General features: G+C 36.0%; 1 protein-coding gene across 5 annotated transcripts in view; it reads left to right on the top strand.

Annotated features, from left to right (window-relative positions):
* Positions 1-19,780, top strand: part of ATRNL1 (attractin like 1) — a 441,394-nt gene that overhangs the window by 142,886 nt on the left and 278,728 nt on the right. For all 5 annotated transcript variants that reach the window (XR_006014565.1, XM_042019406.1, XM_042019407.1 and 2 more), the window contains exon 21: positions 19,037-19,089. Coding sequence is in view for 4 of the 5 variants with exons in the window: in XM_042019406.1 (XP_041875340.1) it covers positions 19,037-19,089 (53 nt within the window). In the remaining variant the exon portion in view is untranslated. The remainder of the gene's footprint in view (positions 1-19,036; positions 19,090-19,780) is intronic.

Below are 19,780 nucleotides of genomic sequence, written 5' to 3' on the forward strand. Positions count from 1 at the left end.
AAAACCAGATATTTCAGGGAGTTCTTTTTAAAAGTTCTACTATGTGCTGCTCTATTGTAACTGATTAAATTCAATGTATGCTGTGTTACAGTAACAACGCTCTACATCACTATTATTATTGCTGACTACTGCTACTGCAGTCAGCTTTGGACAATTAACTTTGGAGCAGAAGGGAGAAAAGTGATATTTCCTTTGTGGAAGGGGAATATTTAAGGAGATCTAAAAAAAAAAAAAAAAAAAAAAAAAAAATTTAAGAGTAAGCACTCCTACAAAACTTTATGGAGGACAAAACCTTTTCAAGGTGAGCATCTTCCAGAAAACAGATGTTGCTAGTACAGATTTTTATGGAGCTGATATCTAGAACAAAGAATTTGACATATTTTATCATTTTTGACTTCATGAAACACAAACACTGGTCAGTTTTAGTAGATGTAAACATTTGAGAAATCAATGGTGTCAGACTGATTTTAATTTTTTGGTGTTTCTGAGGAGATTTTGGCTATTATAGCAGATACAGATCATCCTTAAAAATGTTTTCTCAAAATGTTATGTATCATTATTGGTCCTTTGTGTTGGAAAAGAGCTGAGGAGAAAAGCCAAAGGGTTTCTGACATGCCCCCATTCATGCTGATCATTTTAGCATCATAGACAGAAGCAGTTTGTTAGTTGTCTGGAAAGGAGAGAAGGGAAATAAGTGAAAAGAGAGACTTACAGCAGTGTTGCTGTGCCCTTAATTGAAACCTTTTATTAAAAAAACCCCAAACTTTCTGCTGTATAAACCCATCAGTTTTCAGTTGTTTCATAATCAAGTAGGTTATTTTTATTAGTTTTCAATTGAGGCTAAGATCAATCAATCTATACTGATTGACTATTGGACTGCTACATCTGGAGATGTATTAATTTTTTCTGAACTTCTTTGTACAGCTTCCCCTTTCTCCTGTGGTTTCCACCAAGGATAAAATAGATACTTAACCTTCTCTGGCAGAAGTGCATAAATATATTCTAGTAAAAAAACTTCATGAAATTATTTCCCTGAATCATTCATGGTGCCACTGTATTGAGTATCTAGCAAGATTCTTCTACAGTATTTCATTAGAGAGAAGGGAGAATTGGTTCATTTTCCTCAACTGATTATCAGAAGAAATGAGGTTTGTCTGGCTAAAGTTTAGAGAGACTGGAGTTATATTGTAAAAAGAATGAGGATTTAGTCGCAGACATTGATTTCAATACACAGAACTACTATTTCATTATGTACTGCTAGACTTTAAGCACTCAGCAATGGAAACTCCACTTGTGAGAAAAACAAGTAAAAATTGTTGTGGGCCACAGATATATTGAGTTTTGAGACAGAGAAGGTGGTTTCTACTCATTTGAAAGTGATCTGTAACAATGAGATGATTTCAAAGGAACCTCAGCAGTTTCTGCACACGGTAAATTTTGCATGTTCATGTAAATTGTGACCTTTTTTGAGATTTGTGATAGGGAAGATTCTATGGTGAGTTTATTAAATAGTGTTGGGTGTCCCCCAAAACTCACCTTCTCCATTTTTGTTTGGTTTGCTTTTTTTAGTTTTTAAATAAAGCTGTATCTTCCTGAAATGACACCAATTAGTGAGGCACAAAACATCAGTCCTCAGTAAATTATAAATAGCACTTATTAGCACTTATGCCTTTTAAATGACCAAAAATATTTTTTTTCTGTTTTAAGGAAAAATCCTTTTAGATAGAAATGAGTGATTATTTCACCTGATCTATACTTAATATGTTTGTATATTATTAATATCCATAATTTTCTGAGATACTTGGTTAAATGTAGTCTGAACATTATTAAAATGGATTTATTTGAAAGCTATAAAATAACTTTGTAATTAAATCCAGTGGGAAGTATATATAGGAATTACTTCAGAATAGTTTTCTCTTGAATTATCAGGACACTATGCAAATAAAATAAAGCATTAGGATATTGCCTGTCAAAAGAAGTCTTTCCCTTACTATTTCACTATGTGGAAAACTCAAAATACATATGGAATGGGAGGTGAATTAGAATTTAACCAATGCTGTATTTCTTTACTGAGATTAACTGATACAACACAGTCCTCTTGCACTGCAGGCTTTCTATTTTTAGCTGGGTAGAGAAAGTGCTCAAGGAGAATTTACAATGAAAATAGTTTTTCAATAGAATCTGTATTAAGTTCAGCATTTTAAAAAACATCAGGTTGAATGATTTGAAGGTGATACTGACTTTATTGACAGTTAACTGAAAATATTGGCTACTATAGAGTTGTTTTCTGTTGAAAACCAGATTTGTAATGCTACAGTGAATGTTGAGTGGCTTTAAAATCGTTGTGTTGATGTTGCTGCTTGGCGCAGCCAACCGATGACATAATTTTGATGAGGACTGAGCAAAGGCTTTGACGGGACTCTCTTTGTGTGTCTGCTGCCAGGGCTTGTGCTATAATACATTGTGGAGGACATAGATTTTATTTGAAGGGAAAGCAGTTTTCTAAGGCAGATCCATCCAAAATACCCATGTTTTCCTTATTACCAGTGCACAAGTTCAATGTGTATAGTAATCCAAACATTTGATTTTTTTTAAATTGTGAATTTAAAAAACCATGTTTTTTGAATCTCTAATTCTTCTCAGTAGATCTACAATTCTTGGGATTTTTCAAAGCTGTTGAAAATCCCTTCATTATTCTCAATTCTTAACTCTCAGATAAAATAATACCCATTGTGCAGAGTAGATCTGAGCTTATAATTCACATCTGATAGGCCATTAGTATGGTAATTAGTAATTGGTACAAAAGTTGTTAAAGTTGAAATAGACATCTGGTTTAATCAATTTGTCATTAAGGAAGTGCAAGTGTAGAGTTAGCAATGGGAAAAGAAAATACCAATGTGAGAGCTCACAGCTCTCTCTGAGCTATCAACATGTAGCCAAGTTTGAAATTGGAATAGTGCCTCTTTATCTTGCTTGATATGGATTGCTCAGTGCTCAACTTGCATGAAATACCATGCCCTTTTTTTATTTTAAAACCTTACAAATAAGTAAAAGAAATGAAGCTACATTTGATGAAAAGCCCACTGATATATCCATCAACTTCAGCTTGGGATGTTTATATATTTTATTTACTAAGAAAGGGAAGAAAGGAATTTTTTTATAGAGCAAAATGAAAGGCTAGATCAGGTGGGTGCTAAAGACACTATTTGTTAGAAATCTCCTGGTGATGGAAAGATTGCTTTTCTTCTCCTCTTACGGTCTCTAATAGATGAAATATGCATCTTCCTATTGCTATTTTCATTTTCTGTTTTCTCTTTCAGTCAATTGCGTACCTTTACATATAGATGAAAATTTATCTGGAATAGTTATATTTCTGGTTTCAAAGTTAAGACATTTTGTTTCACATTGTTGCCAGTTATTAGTTTTAAATTGCTTCAGTAGTTGCCAAGAGTATTAGAAGAATGCACGCAAAAGATTAAAGCTATGCACAGACAGAACTAAGAAATGTGTTCTGGTATTAAGACGTGGGAGTGAGAAATGCATTAGTCCTCATTTCTTTTTCCATGAAGCTTCTGATAATTACATAGACTATGCACATCAATTATGCAGTGCTAAATTGTGCTTAAGGAGTCCTCATCCTGAGGAGCCTGCCAACAAACCTGCATTCTGCTGCAGCTGCATATGCAGACGTCTGGCAGTCAAGCAGGTTTTCTTATCTATTGAATCTTCTTTCCTTCCCAACTCAATCTCTGCACTTGTTGCAGTAGAGCCCACAGTCTCATGCTTCCCCACGTCCCAAGTACAGGCAGTGCTAGAGATGCTTTCTGTGCCACTTCTGCATTAATGATGGGTAACTGAAATGAAATGTTAATTCATTCTTGTGGTTGGGTAGATAAGGGGACTGCATGCAACATTTTAGAGTTGCTTATAAAACTGTAGATATCTGAGTTGTACTTTAACAATTAACATAAGGAAAAATAGGAGGATGTGAAAACTATTTTGCTTCAGAAATGTGGTTGAAGTTGGTCGCTGAAATCTAATGTGATTCCCTGTACTGATTCTTCCTTGCTGCAGCTTTGTCTATTTAAGAGGAATATTTGTTTCACTCCTGTTTAAAAATCGGGAGATGGACTACCTGGGATAATGAATTCTGCAGGCTGAGCATATGGAAGCACATATGCCTACATAAACATCCTTTTTTTTTCTTTGCCTTCATTCTTAGCCTGCATTATCATGTGAATGACATGAAATAATGAAAACTTGAAAAAACATTGTTACAATAAACACTACTGAAAAGTATCTAATATTTTACCTCATAATGTAAACTCACAACATTTGACACAAAAAGTAAATTCTTCATCACATGCAAGGTATTTTCAGGGAATGATAACTGATAAGGCAACAAGAAATAACATAGGACCAATTCTGTGTGTACTTAATAATGTCTTATTATTAGAAATGCTCCCTTATTCTTTTCTTCTTTTGTACTGAATAATCACCACTAGAAAGAATAAAATATAAACTAAGCTGCACAGCCTTTGCATGCTTTGAGTTTTCTATTTTTTTTCTTGTGGATGTATTGAAAAGTAAGTGGTATTTATCTAGCTGCCTAGATAATGGGGCTGGGGAGCTTGATTACAAGGCCATAAATCAATCCAAGAACCTGATGATATCCTCAACTTCAGCAGTGAACTCTGAGTGGCTTAGATTATCACTTCAGAAGGATTGACTTAAAGATCTAGTTCTCCATCTCTGTTATATTTATATTACCAAAAAAGGGAATTTTTCAGCAATTTAAGAAAAGAACAAAGTACTGGAAGGCAGAGTGAAAACTGTTTTAAATAGTGTCAGGAGTCTGATTTAGAATCAAAGCAAATTTATAATCCCATTTGAAAATTTGATCTGCCACAACACTTTTTTCTCAGTGTTGCACAGAGCAAAGATAAATTTAAGAATACTGGATTACAACAGGAGGCCAAAGGGAGAGCAGCAAGATTGGCAAACCAACAGAAGGAATGTGTCAAAAAGAGCTCATTGTCCTGGAAGAAAAGATTTTGGGCTGCTCACAGAGAAGTGATAAGAATTAAAGGGTAAAGGAACAGTCAGATATGCTGAAAGAGATTTAATAAATCAGATTTCATAAAGGAGACTTAAAAAAAATATTTGTCCTGGAAATGAGTTCTTACAAGATCCGTAAGGAGATAAGGGCAGCAATTACTTTCTAACAGCTGCCACAAAATCTAATCTTGTTCTTGTTTAGGTCATTTTATCCTCTCTTGCGTAGAGTCTTGATTTAATCACAGATTTGGGCCCTGGTTCAGATAAATATTTTAATACATGATAACACCTTGTTTCTTAGGTTTAAGAGGAGATATTCCCTTGGTTTGGTGAGAATAGGGAACATATAATTTACTTTCCCTTCCCCTGCTCATGGGAGGCTAATTGTAAATTGTCATGCACGGGATAGCAGCAAGAGTTTCATAAAACAAGTCCACAATTTTTTTTTCACTCCTGGTGCTTTGCTACTCTTCATTCATTCATTTTCCATCCCTTTATTATGTTTTTTGTTGTTTTCTGTACTTGGTAAAGCAAGGGGAATTTTTTTGAGGAAAGGTAAAGTTGAAGGTTGACAAATGGTGATTGTAAGAAATGAAAAATGTATAAATCAGTCCTTCATGCTGAACAGAAGGATTGCCTCCTCTATATTTATGAATAAAAGAACAGGTAGCAGCACATCTAAACAGATGAACAACTTCATTGCTGTTCAGTGACAACAACGTGTAAATTAAATTACACAGAGATTTATAAATAGGAATTATGTAAATCAATTTTTTGTTTGTTTTTTAAGAAAATGCATTTTTGTTGAATTGTAGTTTAGGGTCCCCCCCCCCCCCCTTTTATTTTCTGTTTTATTTGTACTACCCTGATGTGTATAAAATTAAATGCATTTTCCACCCTGTTTCTTGGGTAGAAGAAGAAGAAAAACTTCAGGATGTTTTTGTTTTTTTAATGCTCTTTTTGTCATTGACTTTCATGAAACCATTACTTTATTGCTTTTGCTCTTACATTTTTGGAAAATAGCTAAATATGTGACTTAATAAATGGTTTGACATTGGCCCTTCAAGAGCTTTGATTAGAGCTTTCTCTGTGCTCAGTTTTGTAGAGTTGCATTGGCCTGTTTTTCATTGTCTACTCAATGTTCTTAGAATATTTCTATGTGGTTGAAGTTCTGCTATCATTACAGCCTGTTTTTAGACTTAGTTGTTATGCCATAGGAGGTTGATTCTTTTAATGGAAATATTTGAAGCCATGCTTATTCTATATTTGTCCTCAGCCTTTGACAATTTCCTCAACCTAAGAATCTCTTGTGTCTTGTTTCTATTATGGTTTTATCAAATGAAATTTTCTGCAACAGGTGTCATTTAAGTACTGGCCTTAAAATAAACTACAATGAATATTCAGTAAACAGTCCTTCTTTCACTGGGAAAAGAAAGAATGAAAGAAGTGGTGACTAATGTAGCTTTTTTATAAACATGGTAGAAGTTCAAATTGAGTTATTCCGGTTATATACAGGCCTAGAAATAGAAAAGAAGCATTGAATAGTACAACCCAAAGACTATTCTAATGCATCTTCTTCCTTCATAGTGGATAGATTGAGCTATATTCCAGGTATATCCAGCTTTCAGTGTTTCTAAATAGTGATATTCTAAATATTTGATATTCTGCATGCTCATAATACAGTCGTCATACATTCTATTAACATGCTGTAATGAAAACTACCAGGTAACATTTTGTGTGAACACTGTCTTCTGCAAATTGCAGTCATAGCTAGAATTAGTGAATGTTCGTTGCAGAAAACTCTGCTTCCTGATTCTAGAATCCAAACCTGATTATCAAAATTTTCTTCTCTATGGCAGTAGGTTATATGGTGCACATGTTTTTAAAACAGAACATGTCACAGTAGTTCTTGTCTGTTTCTTATGAGGTGTTTGTCAATTTAATATTTTGCCTTTTGAATGTGTGCTTATTCCTACGAATAATGTGATTATTATGAATCAACCAATTCAAGATTGCTTATAAAACATTCTGCCATTTCAAAATTGATGTGGTGCTCAAGACACTTCTCCAATGTCACTCTTGAAGTAGAATTTTGAAATCAGAGGGTCATTTCAGTTATATTTTCTTAAAAAAAAAAAAAAAAATCCAGAAGGGAAACTTAGAATGGTCAGAGTGAATTATTTGGATTTTTTTCCACTCTGATAGTCCCAAACGAGGATTCGCCTCAGAGTGCATCTCTCCACTGTGCTCTCAGTTGATTTCTTTCTGTTATTAATGGAAAATGTAGCACGTACTTTGTTTTTCTGACATGATGGACCATTTCAGTCACCAGAGTTATTTTTCAATTGACATTAAAATATTTTGCATTTCTAAGTTATGAGTAATGTTTCAAATTATAGCATTACTTCTGCATAACTTAGAAACCCAACCAGAAAACAAGTGAGAAAAAAGACCTTAAGAATGTGAAAACAACCAAGGATAGGAGGGTATTTTAGATATTTTAAAAATCACTCTCATAATGCAGAATATACATGTACACATAACTGACAAATGTTGTAACTGAATCTTTCCTCCTAAATACTGATTTTGATATTATCTTTTAGTTAAAATATATTTCATAATATTAAAACCATTGGTTAAATTATTGGACTGAGGGAGTTTATTATTCTTTGACTTAAGCAAAATGACTGGGGACAGATTTTCATGCTGGCACGCAGAACAAATTTAATTCAAACTGAGATGAAAGGCGGTTAATGTAATTGTAGCCTATTATCCTATGCAGGCTTGAGTTAAGAAGCAAACCAAGACAGTCAGAAAATGATGGATAGAAAATAGAAATGCTCAAGGCTGGTGAAATAGAGACTTGTGAAGGGATTATGCTATAACTGTTCCCACACAATCTCTGCATCACTAATATCCCACCTCTACTGTATGTTTAGATTACTAAACAGGATTTTTGTATGCCTCCTGCATTCTCTTTATTTCTCTCTTATGTCAAAAAAAGGTCCTAGTTTAGTAAATTTCATGACTTTGTAATCAGGATTTTTTTTTTCCTTAATCTACCACCTTCATCAGTCCTGGGGATGCTGTAAAGCATTCCATTGTCTTTTCTTTCTAAGCACCTTTTTCTTTGTTATCACACAGAGTGATAGGAAAGTGGTTGGCTGCATAACTAGTCTTTGATCCTAAATGTAACTAAGGGACTAGGAAAAAATTACTTTTATTAGAGTCTTTAGTTAAAAAGTGGAAAATAATCAGCTCAGGTTTTTCGACTATACGAGTGTCTGGTTTTTTTGCATGGCCCTTTGGATGTAGCATATTTTAGGTGATCAGATGGGTTTTTTAGGACTGCATTCTGGCAGTTTACCTATTTTTCTTCATTCCCATTTCATTTTTCAGTAGTGCAGATACTTTTTGAATACCTACATATTTTTCAGTGCAGTCTTTTAAAAATCAAAAAGACATGTCTTGATCTCAGAATGCATACAGAAAGGTGCCAAGTTGTACTTTGAAGCATGTTAATTACAAAAATATTCCAATGGGTTTGTCACCCTTGGCATAGTCCATAAAGAAAAGAATGAACATTTTTTCCTCTAAAGTAACTGATCATACCTAGGGTAATACATGTGTCTCAGGTAATTCTAGCAATAACTAGTTCAAGCATCAAGTTCGATGCTTACACAATGCAGGAGATCAATTACTGATCAGAAGTCCCACTAAAGCTGCTGTCTTATGGCCTCTTTGCTGTGGGATTGAGTCTTTGAGGTACATGAGATGGGACAATAAAATAGCTTTTAGAGCAGTGTTGGAGCTGGATTTCCCAGTCACTCCCAGCTGGAGTGCAGGATTTCTCTCATTCATTGTGAGTTGTATCACTGGAGCTCTTACAGTAGCTAAGTAATTAGTTTTCTTTTCTCCTTCTGCCATTGTTTAGGATAAGATTTTGTGCATTTGAAAAATGCTGTGTTCTATGGATTGCCCTTTGGGAAGTCATTACTTAAAGATTCTGTTCAGTGCTGTACTCACACAGGAGCAAGCACTGCTTTCCATGGCAGTCCTGTGCAGCCTGCCCGTCAATCCCGATAGAAACACAGTCCGAATGGATCAGGGCTGACAGAGCAAAACTCCTGTTGTGAAATACTTCACAGACCCCTGCCATGAGGCTGTTGTGTCATTCTGGTCAACTTTCTTTCCTTTTACAGCCATTCCTTTTAAGTTTTCTTCTTAAGGGTCCGATAGCTTTTTGAGGAGAGCTGGCCAAGACTGGAAGTGTTGACAGATACAGTATTCTTGCTGCAACACAGGCAGTAACACTTACTTACACTTCTTTGGCACTTCATAAAGAAGTATCAGGATCATCTCTGCTCCAGGAAATTCATGAGGTCATGTGATATAATGGGCTAATGGGGGTTTGGGCTCTTCATAGGCAAGAGGCCAGGGAAAAGCAATGTGTGTATCTAACTTGATCCTTTCTCCAGCCACCCAGACACTTTCCTGTGTTCTATCCTTAATAGATATTTCTCTATCTCTTGTATTGATATTTTTTTTAATAAAGTCAAATAAAATATGGTGCAGGTTAGATACGGTTGATATCCTAGATATTAAAAAGGACTTAAAAAAAGACCAGATATACCCATAATGGAACAATGGTAGGCAATAACACATGAATTTGATTGACTGTTATGCAGGGGGGGGGGTAAAGAAAGTTCTTTTAGGCAGGAGAAGAACTTATCAGAACAACATATTGGATAGATGTATGGATATTGGAATGATCTGATGGACAAAAATATGATCTTAAAGACCTGCAGGTGAAGAAGGAAGCTACGAGTCTGGAAACTTCCATGCCTCCATGTTTACTTTCTAATGATTCTCTGGGAATTTCTGTCAATGCCATAGGAAACAAGTATGGGAAGTCAATATTCTGGACAGAGTATCTGAATATCTTGTCAGAAACACCTAAGTCATCTTAGGAATAATGAAAGTTACTTGAAAATGTCATGTAATGGCTAGAGTTTTGGCTTCCTAAAAGTAAGAATGATAGCTTGCCAATTGCAGTATATATTAAACATCTGTGATATTTGTGCTTCATGTTTATATTATAACTTGTCATTAGCACTGTAGAAGTTGTTGCAAGTAGAGCAATAATTCAGATAATATGACTGTTTTCTAAAATTCCCTAATACTGTATAGCTGACAGCCTAGAGAAAGCCATGACACTCTGATTTATTCATACCTCTGTCTTCATTTTCATTTAGTATTCTTGAACACCTATAAATAAGCAGCATTTGGCCATTGCTGAGCTGCAATCTCCACTCCAAAATGTGTGATGTGCTTTGCTTCTGAATTGTTATTTTTGTCTTGGCTTAGTCAGAATTTCCCTTATTTTTGGAAATATTAATTGCCATATTGTGATAAATTGTAGTCTTAAATGACAAGAAAATGACCAAAGTTACCATAAGTTATTTGAAGTAGAAAGACAAAAAAGTAACTTGCCTGTCTTCATGCCATTTTCTGGAAATTATAGTGTCTGTATGGCATCCTGAAATACATATTTCTGAAATTGCCTTTTCCTTAAATTGCCTCAAAATGATAGTCTTATATAAATAGTGATTTTGTTAAAAGTCCCCAACACAACAAAACCAAACAAACAAACAAAACCCATCCCAGAATCTTGAAAACAAAGTAAAATGAATGCAAGGAAGATGAAATGTAGACAGATGAGAACTCTATAGCACTCCGTAATACCACAGCATTGAACTTTCTGCATTGGGATTTTAACTGAGTAGTTCTTTAACTGAGTAGTTCTTTGCAATAATTTCCCTCAGAGACTGACCATGCATTAAATTCAATAGTAATAAAATAGCCATATTATAAACCATAGATTAAATTCAACAATAATAAATGAATCATATTATAATGCACATTTTAAAAAAAGCGCCATAAACCGTTTAATAGTTAAATATACTTACCACAAACACACTTAGTAATAGTAAAATTTTACAGTTCAGTAATGACTAATGAAAATGCAGTAAACCACTTGGGATTTAGTGTGTGTATATAAATTTCTTTTTCATGTGGTCTACTTGATGAAGCCATTTACAGTGCATTTGCTCTGACTGTCAGGGCATCTTAAAATATTTAATGTTCTGAAGTGGGGCTTCTCCTGCTCTTTTTGAGAAATGGTTTCTAAATAACAGCAATATACAAACACTCTTGCAAGGTGCCAGAACATCACAAGCAGTGAACAGCTGACCACAGAATCACAGAATGGGTCAGAGCCATCCCAGAGCACGTGGCACAGATTGTGTCCAGATGGTTCTGGAGTATCTCCAGTGAGGGAGACTCCACAGCCTCTCTGGGTGACCTGTTCCAGCATACAGTGACTTTCATATATTTATTTCATACGGTCTTAAGGATCCCTTCCAACCCAAACCATTCTATGATTTCATGAATATTCTATTGCTGATATTAAATTAACTTCTAACACATTTCATCAATATTTATCTTTTAAAAGAATGAAATGCGAGTTGTGTGAAGTGTTCACTGATTTTTGCAAAGTAAAAGTTTAGGAGGAGCTGCATTTCAGTTTAAGCAGTAATAAGTTTTCATGGTTATTTTACCATTGCTTCTTATCTAATTCTTCTCTCTAAAAGGAAAGAACTACTTGAGAAACTATGCTAATATTTCTTGGAGTTGTGGTTCAGTTCAGTGTAAACATGGCCTGTTCTTTTGAGCTAAGGGATACTCTAACATTTACTTTCTAAGGGCTCAAGTAATGTCTGAAATATCCGATGTAGGTCAAAATGTGAGAGAAGAAGTGTGTGTGTATCTCTCCCCTGCCTTTGAAAGAGCAGTGACTGATAAGAAGGAAGTTTGCTTTTCCAAGTTCACCTTTTTGCATATATTCAGGTTTGTGAATATTCAGGCCAAAACCATGGCCATTTGTAGAGAGAGTGCCAGAGGTAAAGGGTCGGGCCATGGACATGAGATTTTTCTTTTTCAGAGTAAGCAGCATCAAATCTTTTGCATATAAAATTCATTTAGTGCCTTAATTATTAAGATTAACAGGGAGTTATCCAGCTAGTTCCAAATGATGGCTGTAGGTGATTTTATTCTTGTATAGAAGTAGTAAATAGTACCCAGAACTTACTAGAAAACTCTTATTTTATTTCTTAACCTTTTTCTCTCTTAATTATATAATTATATGATGAGTGACACCTGTTTGAAAGTTTATTTTGTTCTGGAGTGCAATGGATTTTGTGATTTGAAATATTATTACTTCAAAGAGTATACAAGAGCTCTATAATAGTAATTATTCTTGATCTTGCAGGGAAGAAGTATTTGAATAGCATGAGGAGTCTGGAAACGGAAATCTTGCTTATGAAGCTAGAATGTTTTACTTTTTTCTTTTGGTGAGATCAGCCTAGATTAAAAAAAAAAAGTATTGCTGGCCTAGGCCTCTTTCATGAATTATATGAGGAGGAGAGAAATTAATCTACAGAAAAAACATTGTCTCAAGACATCGTTATATGCACTTACAAGAAAAAAACAAATAAATCATTTCCCCACATTATTAAAAAGTTCTAACTGGAAACATAAATCCTAGTACCTTTTACCCTTTTAGGTTATCATTATCTTAAGAGGTAGGCTGATAATTCTTTATATCTGAAGTTCCTCATGACTGGAAGGATTTTGGCAGTGTGAGAAGTGAAAGTGTCCAATTTTTACATTAGAACCAAAGATCTGAGATGTCTGTTCACATACTGCAGTATTAATGGATAGCATTGGGACAATATAGTACAGAGTACAATGTCAATGCAGTCAAGAAGCAGACCTTTATCTGTAAGAGAGATAAATTTGCATTTATAGATGAAAAGTTTGTGTGTTTCACATATTTCACTTCAGCAAAATAAAGATTATATTGCAGGATAAAAAATGCAATAATAATTAGCAATTGAGCCTATTCTCTGAAAATCACAAAGCAGTCATTAACAGTGCTGACAATACCTATTTTTCATTAAATATGTCATCTGAGCTCAGCTGTTGCATCTAAATCTTTGCACTTCTGTGGAAGGATGATGCAGTTTCTGAGTCTTTTAAACATGCTCAACTCCCAAAACATGAGCCTGGCTGCTGCATTGTAGCTGCTGGTTGTGAGGTCACTCACTTTTCTTGCTGCTGACCATGTCTGTTGTGGATGGTCAGAAGATGTGGTTGTTCTTGGGCATTTCTGTGACAAAGGTATGGATGCCAAGCAGGTCTAAGCCAAGACCTAAGTCTTGACCAGGTCTAAGTGTGAATTGGGCTTTCAGGTATCAGTCACTCACTGCTCTGGTCCAGTTACCAAACCCAGCTGTTCTTGGGTTATTGCTTTCACCCATGAGTCACCACTCTTGAGCTGAAAATCTGCAGTTTCTATGGCATCACTTCCAAAATGTTATGAATTACAGCCAGTTACACTTATTGACTGCAGTTAAGCACATACCTCAGCTTATTTTCTCATTGCTGGAAATGTACTGTAAGAGTAGGATATCTTTCATGACTTTCAGGAAGGGATAACCAACAGGCAGCATAAAAACCTGTGTGTGAATCTGAACTAAATGTTCATCAACTGTCTCATAATTATCTGCGAAAGCTGCAGTCAACAGCATGGACATATTTTTAATGCTGAGGATGTAGTAATATACAGTAGTATGGAGTAATTCTTCATATCCACTTATGATGCCACAGGGTTTACCATGGGACTTGAAAAGTCTAAGATACAGCCTTATAAACACTGTTTGAACTTCTGTTGCAAGGTGTCCCAAATAACCAGATTTTGTTATGTTAAATAGTATTCCAGTGTTCTAAACCCCCATAGCATCTTACCAGTCTGGAACCAGGAAAGTAGAATAAAACCAGGAACCTGTTGTGAAAGATCAGGAACTGGGGACAAAGGGATCAGAAGCAGGAATCAGTGATGGACAGCAGCACCAGGACCACTGGTTAGAAAGGGAACAACATGAGGAGTAAAGGCTAGGACAGAGTTGAGTAGTAGTCCTGGAAACTGTTCTGACTCATTCAAAAGCTGGGACAAGTCAACAGTCAGGGACCAGGGGTACTCTGCTAAAGCAGACCATTAGTCGTAATTTATTGGGAACCTCTTGCAGATACAACTCTGGGAACCTGGGCAAAATCCCAGGCCTGTTTATGACCAGCTGTAGATCAGACAGGTGGCAGCTCTTCCCCTGACACTGTGGAAGCGATCTGTTAATTTGCAAGGACAAAATATGAGGTAGGGGTCATAAATATCTATATTATATAATATGCTATAACTGTATAGTTGACAAGCCTTGGTCTGGGCCAGAACAAGATAAAACTGTGTCAGCAGGGAGCCAGTTGACTAAAAGAATATTGTCTGTTAGAGTGGCCTTCCCTGAGAATTTGGTATTAAAAACACACTCAGCTAAAGGAAAGTCTGGCTGTACTTAGGTTAGTTTTCCCCTGTTCCTCTGTTTTTGCTTCACTTTTATATGAAAGGAAAGATTTACCAATTAGTGGCAGTGGCAGAACTGCGGAAACTTCTGCCTTCAGCATTAAAGGTTAAATGAACTGTTATAGGAAGGTTTCCAAGTGACCAAATCACTTGTCTAGAAAGCTGTTGATCTAGGTTGGTGTTATATTGACAGTTTTACTCAGGTGAGAAGCTTGAAGGTATGTCCTTCCTTAAGGGATATGCCAGTAAGAACAATAAACGTAGGCATATGTATGTTCCCCTGCTGTCAGTTCCTTGGCTTTCTTAAGCCTGCAAGATACAGAGCACAGGACCATACACTTTGCTAAGATTCAACAAAAGGTTGTTTGTAAACTCTGTCTCACAAAGAAGCCTTTTGTTCATTAGGAAAAAACCCAAATCTGGCGATCTTACTGTAAACATGTACTCATTTACATGCATTTACTGTATTTAAAGAGAAACAGAGAAATTATCATTCACTTGGTCATGAAAAACATGAGAAAAATTATTTTTTAATGCATTTGTCAATGACTTCTATTTTGAACTTCCAGAAAATCTGGGGAGATAAAAAGAAAGTGAAAGAAAATGGTTCAGTTTTGAAAGGATAATTGAGGGAGAGTTTGGGAAATAAGTGCTAATAGCAGGCCATGCAAAGGTCAGTGAGCTTGATGAATTGAATACTTTTGTATTGGAACAAACCATAGAACTTGTATGTAACCTAATAGGAGCCTTCCTCCATTTGTCCTTGTAAATGGGAGCTGTGTCTTTGGAGTCCTGCCAGAGTGGAACTGCTCATTCATTATGACCACTTAAAGCAAATGATCATGGCCCTATGGCACATAAAATAATGAGCATAGCTTCCATTTCTCAGATATGAGGCATATATTATGCTTCACATATGGTCCAATGTGTGCTGGCTTTTGGAAAAGGTACAAAAATTACTACAATGGATAAAGCTCATAAGGAAACAATTCAGCGAATAGGAAATTTTGTAATTGGAACCATAATCAGTGACTAATGCAGAGCAATATGTATGCTAATAAAATAGGAGAGGATTAAAAGACAAAACTAAATTTAATCGAAACCCAGCATACATGCTCGTGTGAATAATTTCAGATATACTCTTAATCCTATTAGTTTCATTTTTTCCATCCACTGAAAACCAAGTGTTTAAGTAGTATCTTCCATTTAAATTAAAACAGACTTCCCTAACTAGTAAGAACTCCACCTCCTGTTATTCCTGATATACATTATGAAAGTAGCCTGCATGAAAGGCCTGGCAACAAATGGCATAATAAAGCAGCTGTTTTAATGAGGTGGCATTAAAAGAACACAGAGAACAGGTAAATCTCATGCCCCTTCAGTTACTGGGGTTCCTCTGTGCCTGCATCACTGCATGGACCCAGCAAGGATTTTGCCTTTCTGCTGTACAGGTGCTGTCCATGGAGAGCTCCCTCCTCCTCACATCTGATGGTGCCTTCTGTCCTGTGCTCAGACAGAGCCGTGTGTCTGCTCCCGACAGGCTGGGAGCTTCTCTGGGATAACACCCACCAGGGCAAGCACAGGCTGGCACGGGGCTCTCTCCTGCCCAAAATCACCTCCTCCTTCAGTACTTCCATGAGCCTCCCAACACAGAGAGTATTTACTCTTTATGATAATACATCAAAATACTTTGCAGTGGTGCAATTCACTGTTCTTTTTCTATTGCACATATTTTATTGTTGCATCAGACACGATGCTGAAACAACTGAAACGGCTGTAAAATTGCATTGCCGTTTTCTTTTCAAGATATTTGAAGGTCACTTCTGTAATTGTTAGGGAATTAGTAATTATTTGGATTTGAATGAATACTTATGAATACTTGTTGCAGAATATTTAGAACCTAGTAATTTTTGTATTAACCATTCTTTTGTATGTTCTTGTAAGTTGTGAAGCCTGTGACATATTAAATGGAGCTTACAGATATTTTTATTTCATTTATTCATGTTTAGTTTTTTTCTGTGATAAAAATAGAAATAAAAATGCCAGAAAGGTATATGTGATGCTGGAAATCCCTGGTTTCTGGTACTTATTGATCCACAGGAGATGGTTGCATCTGATTAGAAGGGCAGCTGAATGGAGAAAGGAAGCTGTATGGAAACAGCTGTCTTTTTTTCATTAAGATTTTCAAGATTTAAAAAAAAAGGGCTTTTCATCTCAAGGTCAAAGCACCACTGGTGAGTGCTGTGACTGGGCAAGAGTTCACAGTGCAATTTGTTTGTTTTCGCTCTGTGGAAAGTTGTACAGCTTATTGTTAATGGGAATTGAATATTGCTCTTCCATGTCATACCATGTCTTGCCTTCATCCTCAGACTCTAAATACAAATTTATTTTTTATATTGTTTTTTCCTTCAGGTATAAAACCCCAGCATATTCTAAATACTACGTTCAATCTACTTTGCATTTGAAACCATTCCAGAGAAAAAATATTCCTCTTACAATAACCTCTATCATGTTATTATAATTTGTGTCATTTATGTGGCAATCTTACATACAAGAAAAAGGAATTCTTTTAAACCCGTAATTTGAAAATGGTCCTTTTCTCTTAGCTCTCCTTCAGAATTCCAAACCTAAAGGACCTTTCAGACATGGATATATTTTTTATTGTTTCAGGACAAACTGTTCTTTGAGGAATTTTGTTAGTGTTTTGTGATGTTTAGAAAAATCCCATGTCAGGCAGACCAGTGTTATTACTTGAGAGATTTTCTCCCTTCCAAGTACATGCAAGAGAGTTACTTCAGGATCAGACTGTCTTCTCAATTGTGTGGAAAGGACTGTAGGGCCAGAGAGTCTTTGTGAACAAGACCACAAATTGTGTTCTGCAGTTAGACTTGAGGCATAGGGCGATTTGTTTTCTTGGAGATTATTTATTAAAATTATTATATTAAAAAAGTGTTGAATTTCAGTATAGTTGACCCTGCAAAGAGTTCTCATGCTAATGTGGGATCAGGAGTGCGCAAGGGCAGAGTCCAGAACATATTTTTTCTACTTTCTCATTTTATTGCCAGTGCTGATTATTTTCTTTATGGTATTGTAACAAAGGGTCAAGGAGATTTTCTGCTAATTTTTTAATAAAAATGAGCATGTTAGGAATCACCAGTTAGAAAATGTTGAGGAAACCAGCAGAAATACAAAAATTAAAATATTTTAAAGTCTGAAACTTGTTAAATGATATGACATCCAAGTTAGAAGGTATTTTTAATAGTACTCACAAATAAAATCAAAAATATCTCCTTCCAAATCAAGTTTGTTAGAATAAAGTAATGAAAAGATAGTCCAAGATATTAAATGATTCAGATTACCTCTGGGAAAATATTTATATGAAATTTAATAGGCAGTGATTAGCTTTCTCTTTGTTTTGTGAATCTTTCTGTATATTTAAGAGAAAACTCTAATCTTGCTGGAGACTTCAATGAAATAGCCAAGGAAACCTGAAGCAAATGAATCATTTTCTATTAAGGTATTTGGCATTTTTAGAGTAATGCTATATAACTGGATTTGAACTGAATTTCTGTAGGATATTTTATCTCTCTGAAAATAGTTATATATCTTATCAATAAGAAAGCTATTTCTCCAGCTCTTATCATGTACACGTCAGCAGCATCAGTACATCACATTCAGTTTAAATTTCCCCTGGTGCCCTGGGTGGTCAGTGAAGAGGAGCAATTGCCTCTGAAGTTCATGGAAGTTAAGGAGCTGAGACGCTGCTGTGCTGCAGCTCTGGCTGCAAGTCCTGGCTCTGGAGCCAGTTGCCACAGCCTGGCTGCAGCTGCACAGCTTAGGAGAAGCCTCTAGGACAGACAGCACAGCTCTGGTTCCCCTCTGTGGAGCTGTGGAAATGTGATAATTATTTTATGCTTAAGGATGCTTTGGGAGTTTGTTTTTGCTTTGGGTGTTCGGTTTTTCCCCCCGGTGTTTTTGAGTTCTTTTTGAGTTCATCTGAAGAGTTAGTAGTGTTTCAGGGCTGTGCATGTTAGGGGGGGACATCCTTGGGAACACTTTCTGCAGTCAGTTATCCCTCTCATGAGTGCTCAGCTGTTGGCTTGGGGAGGGCCAGATCAAAACCAGGAGAGGGAATCAGCTGTGGCTGAGGGGACAGGGATAAGGAGATCAGTGCTCGGGGTCACTGCCTGGCCCTCCTTTGCTCATGAGTGCAGAGAGACCAGAATTGCTGCCCTCAGTCCTACAGCAGGCACCGACTTCAGGCAGGTGACTGAAGTTGTTTGTTGAAGAGTCTGGTCACTCTGGGTTTATTATATGACAGGTGTCTCCAGAAAGTAGGACACTCTCATTAAGAACTATAATAAGTACTTCTTATTTGCATGTATTTGTGTTGCTAGTACTGAAACTCATGCTATTTGAATAAATATTCTCACTGCATTTTTATTAAAACTATACTGTGTTTAATGGGAATGTTTGGTTTTGTCTTTTTTTTTCCCCCTGCAGCTGTGACTCTGAAAATAGGTATCTTGGAAATCCACTTAGGGGAACATGCTACTGTGAGTATTTGTAATTTTAATGCTGCATACTGAAATGTTGATTACATATGATATGATGATTTCATTTCCTTGGAAAAACAAAATAAGTTTCTGGAGATTTTCAAAAATTAAGCACATTGATATTTTGACTGAAAAATAAAATGCCCCGCTGGGCTTCTCTTACTTTGTCCACAAGAACACAAATTAAAGTCTACTAGAAGTTGATTCCTTACATGTAGCTTAGAGGGACTGACCAAGCCATGGGGTTATTCTCTGTATCTCATCATATGTGAATGAAAGGAATAGTAATTGTGTCAATGCTTTAAAGACAGAATTTGTGGTGGAGAAATGCAAACAGTATAAACAGCACTATTCCCTGGGACATTCTGAGTGGTTTAGCCAGTCTGCCTCCCAGGGACATGAGACACAGCTGCTCTCCACAGTATCATAAAAGGAGGCTGTGTGTTGTCTCCATGTTCTTAATGTTGTAGAAAAGGTGCCTCTGGCAAGTTTACTCTGAAGTGTTGCAGTTTTGATAGTAATAGTGAAGGACCTGAAGGGATGAGAATGCTTATTACCCATGTGTAGAAATCCCTTAGTGAGCTGTGCCAATTTTACTATGCCAATATCAAGTTCAATAGTAATTTTAATCATCATAAAAACAGATGGGATGTTGGAGAACACTGTTTTAACTTCTGTGACTTTAGCAAGT

The sequence above is a fragment of the Corvus kubaryi genome, unplaced genomic scaffold, assembly GCF_017639235.1.
Source record: "Corvus kubaryi isolate FWS band 111438036 unplaced genomic scaffold, C.kubaryi_AGA036_p1.0 138, whole genome shotgun sequence".
In the NCBI taxonomy this organism is placed as follows: Eukaryota; Metazoa; Chordata; class Aves; order Passeriformes; family Corvidae; genus Corvus; species Corvus kubaryi.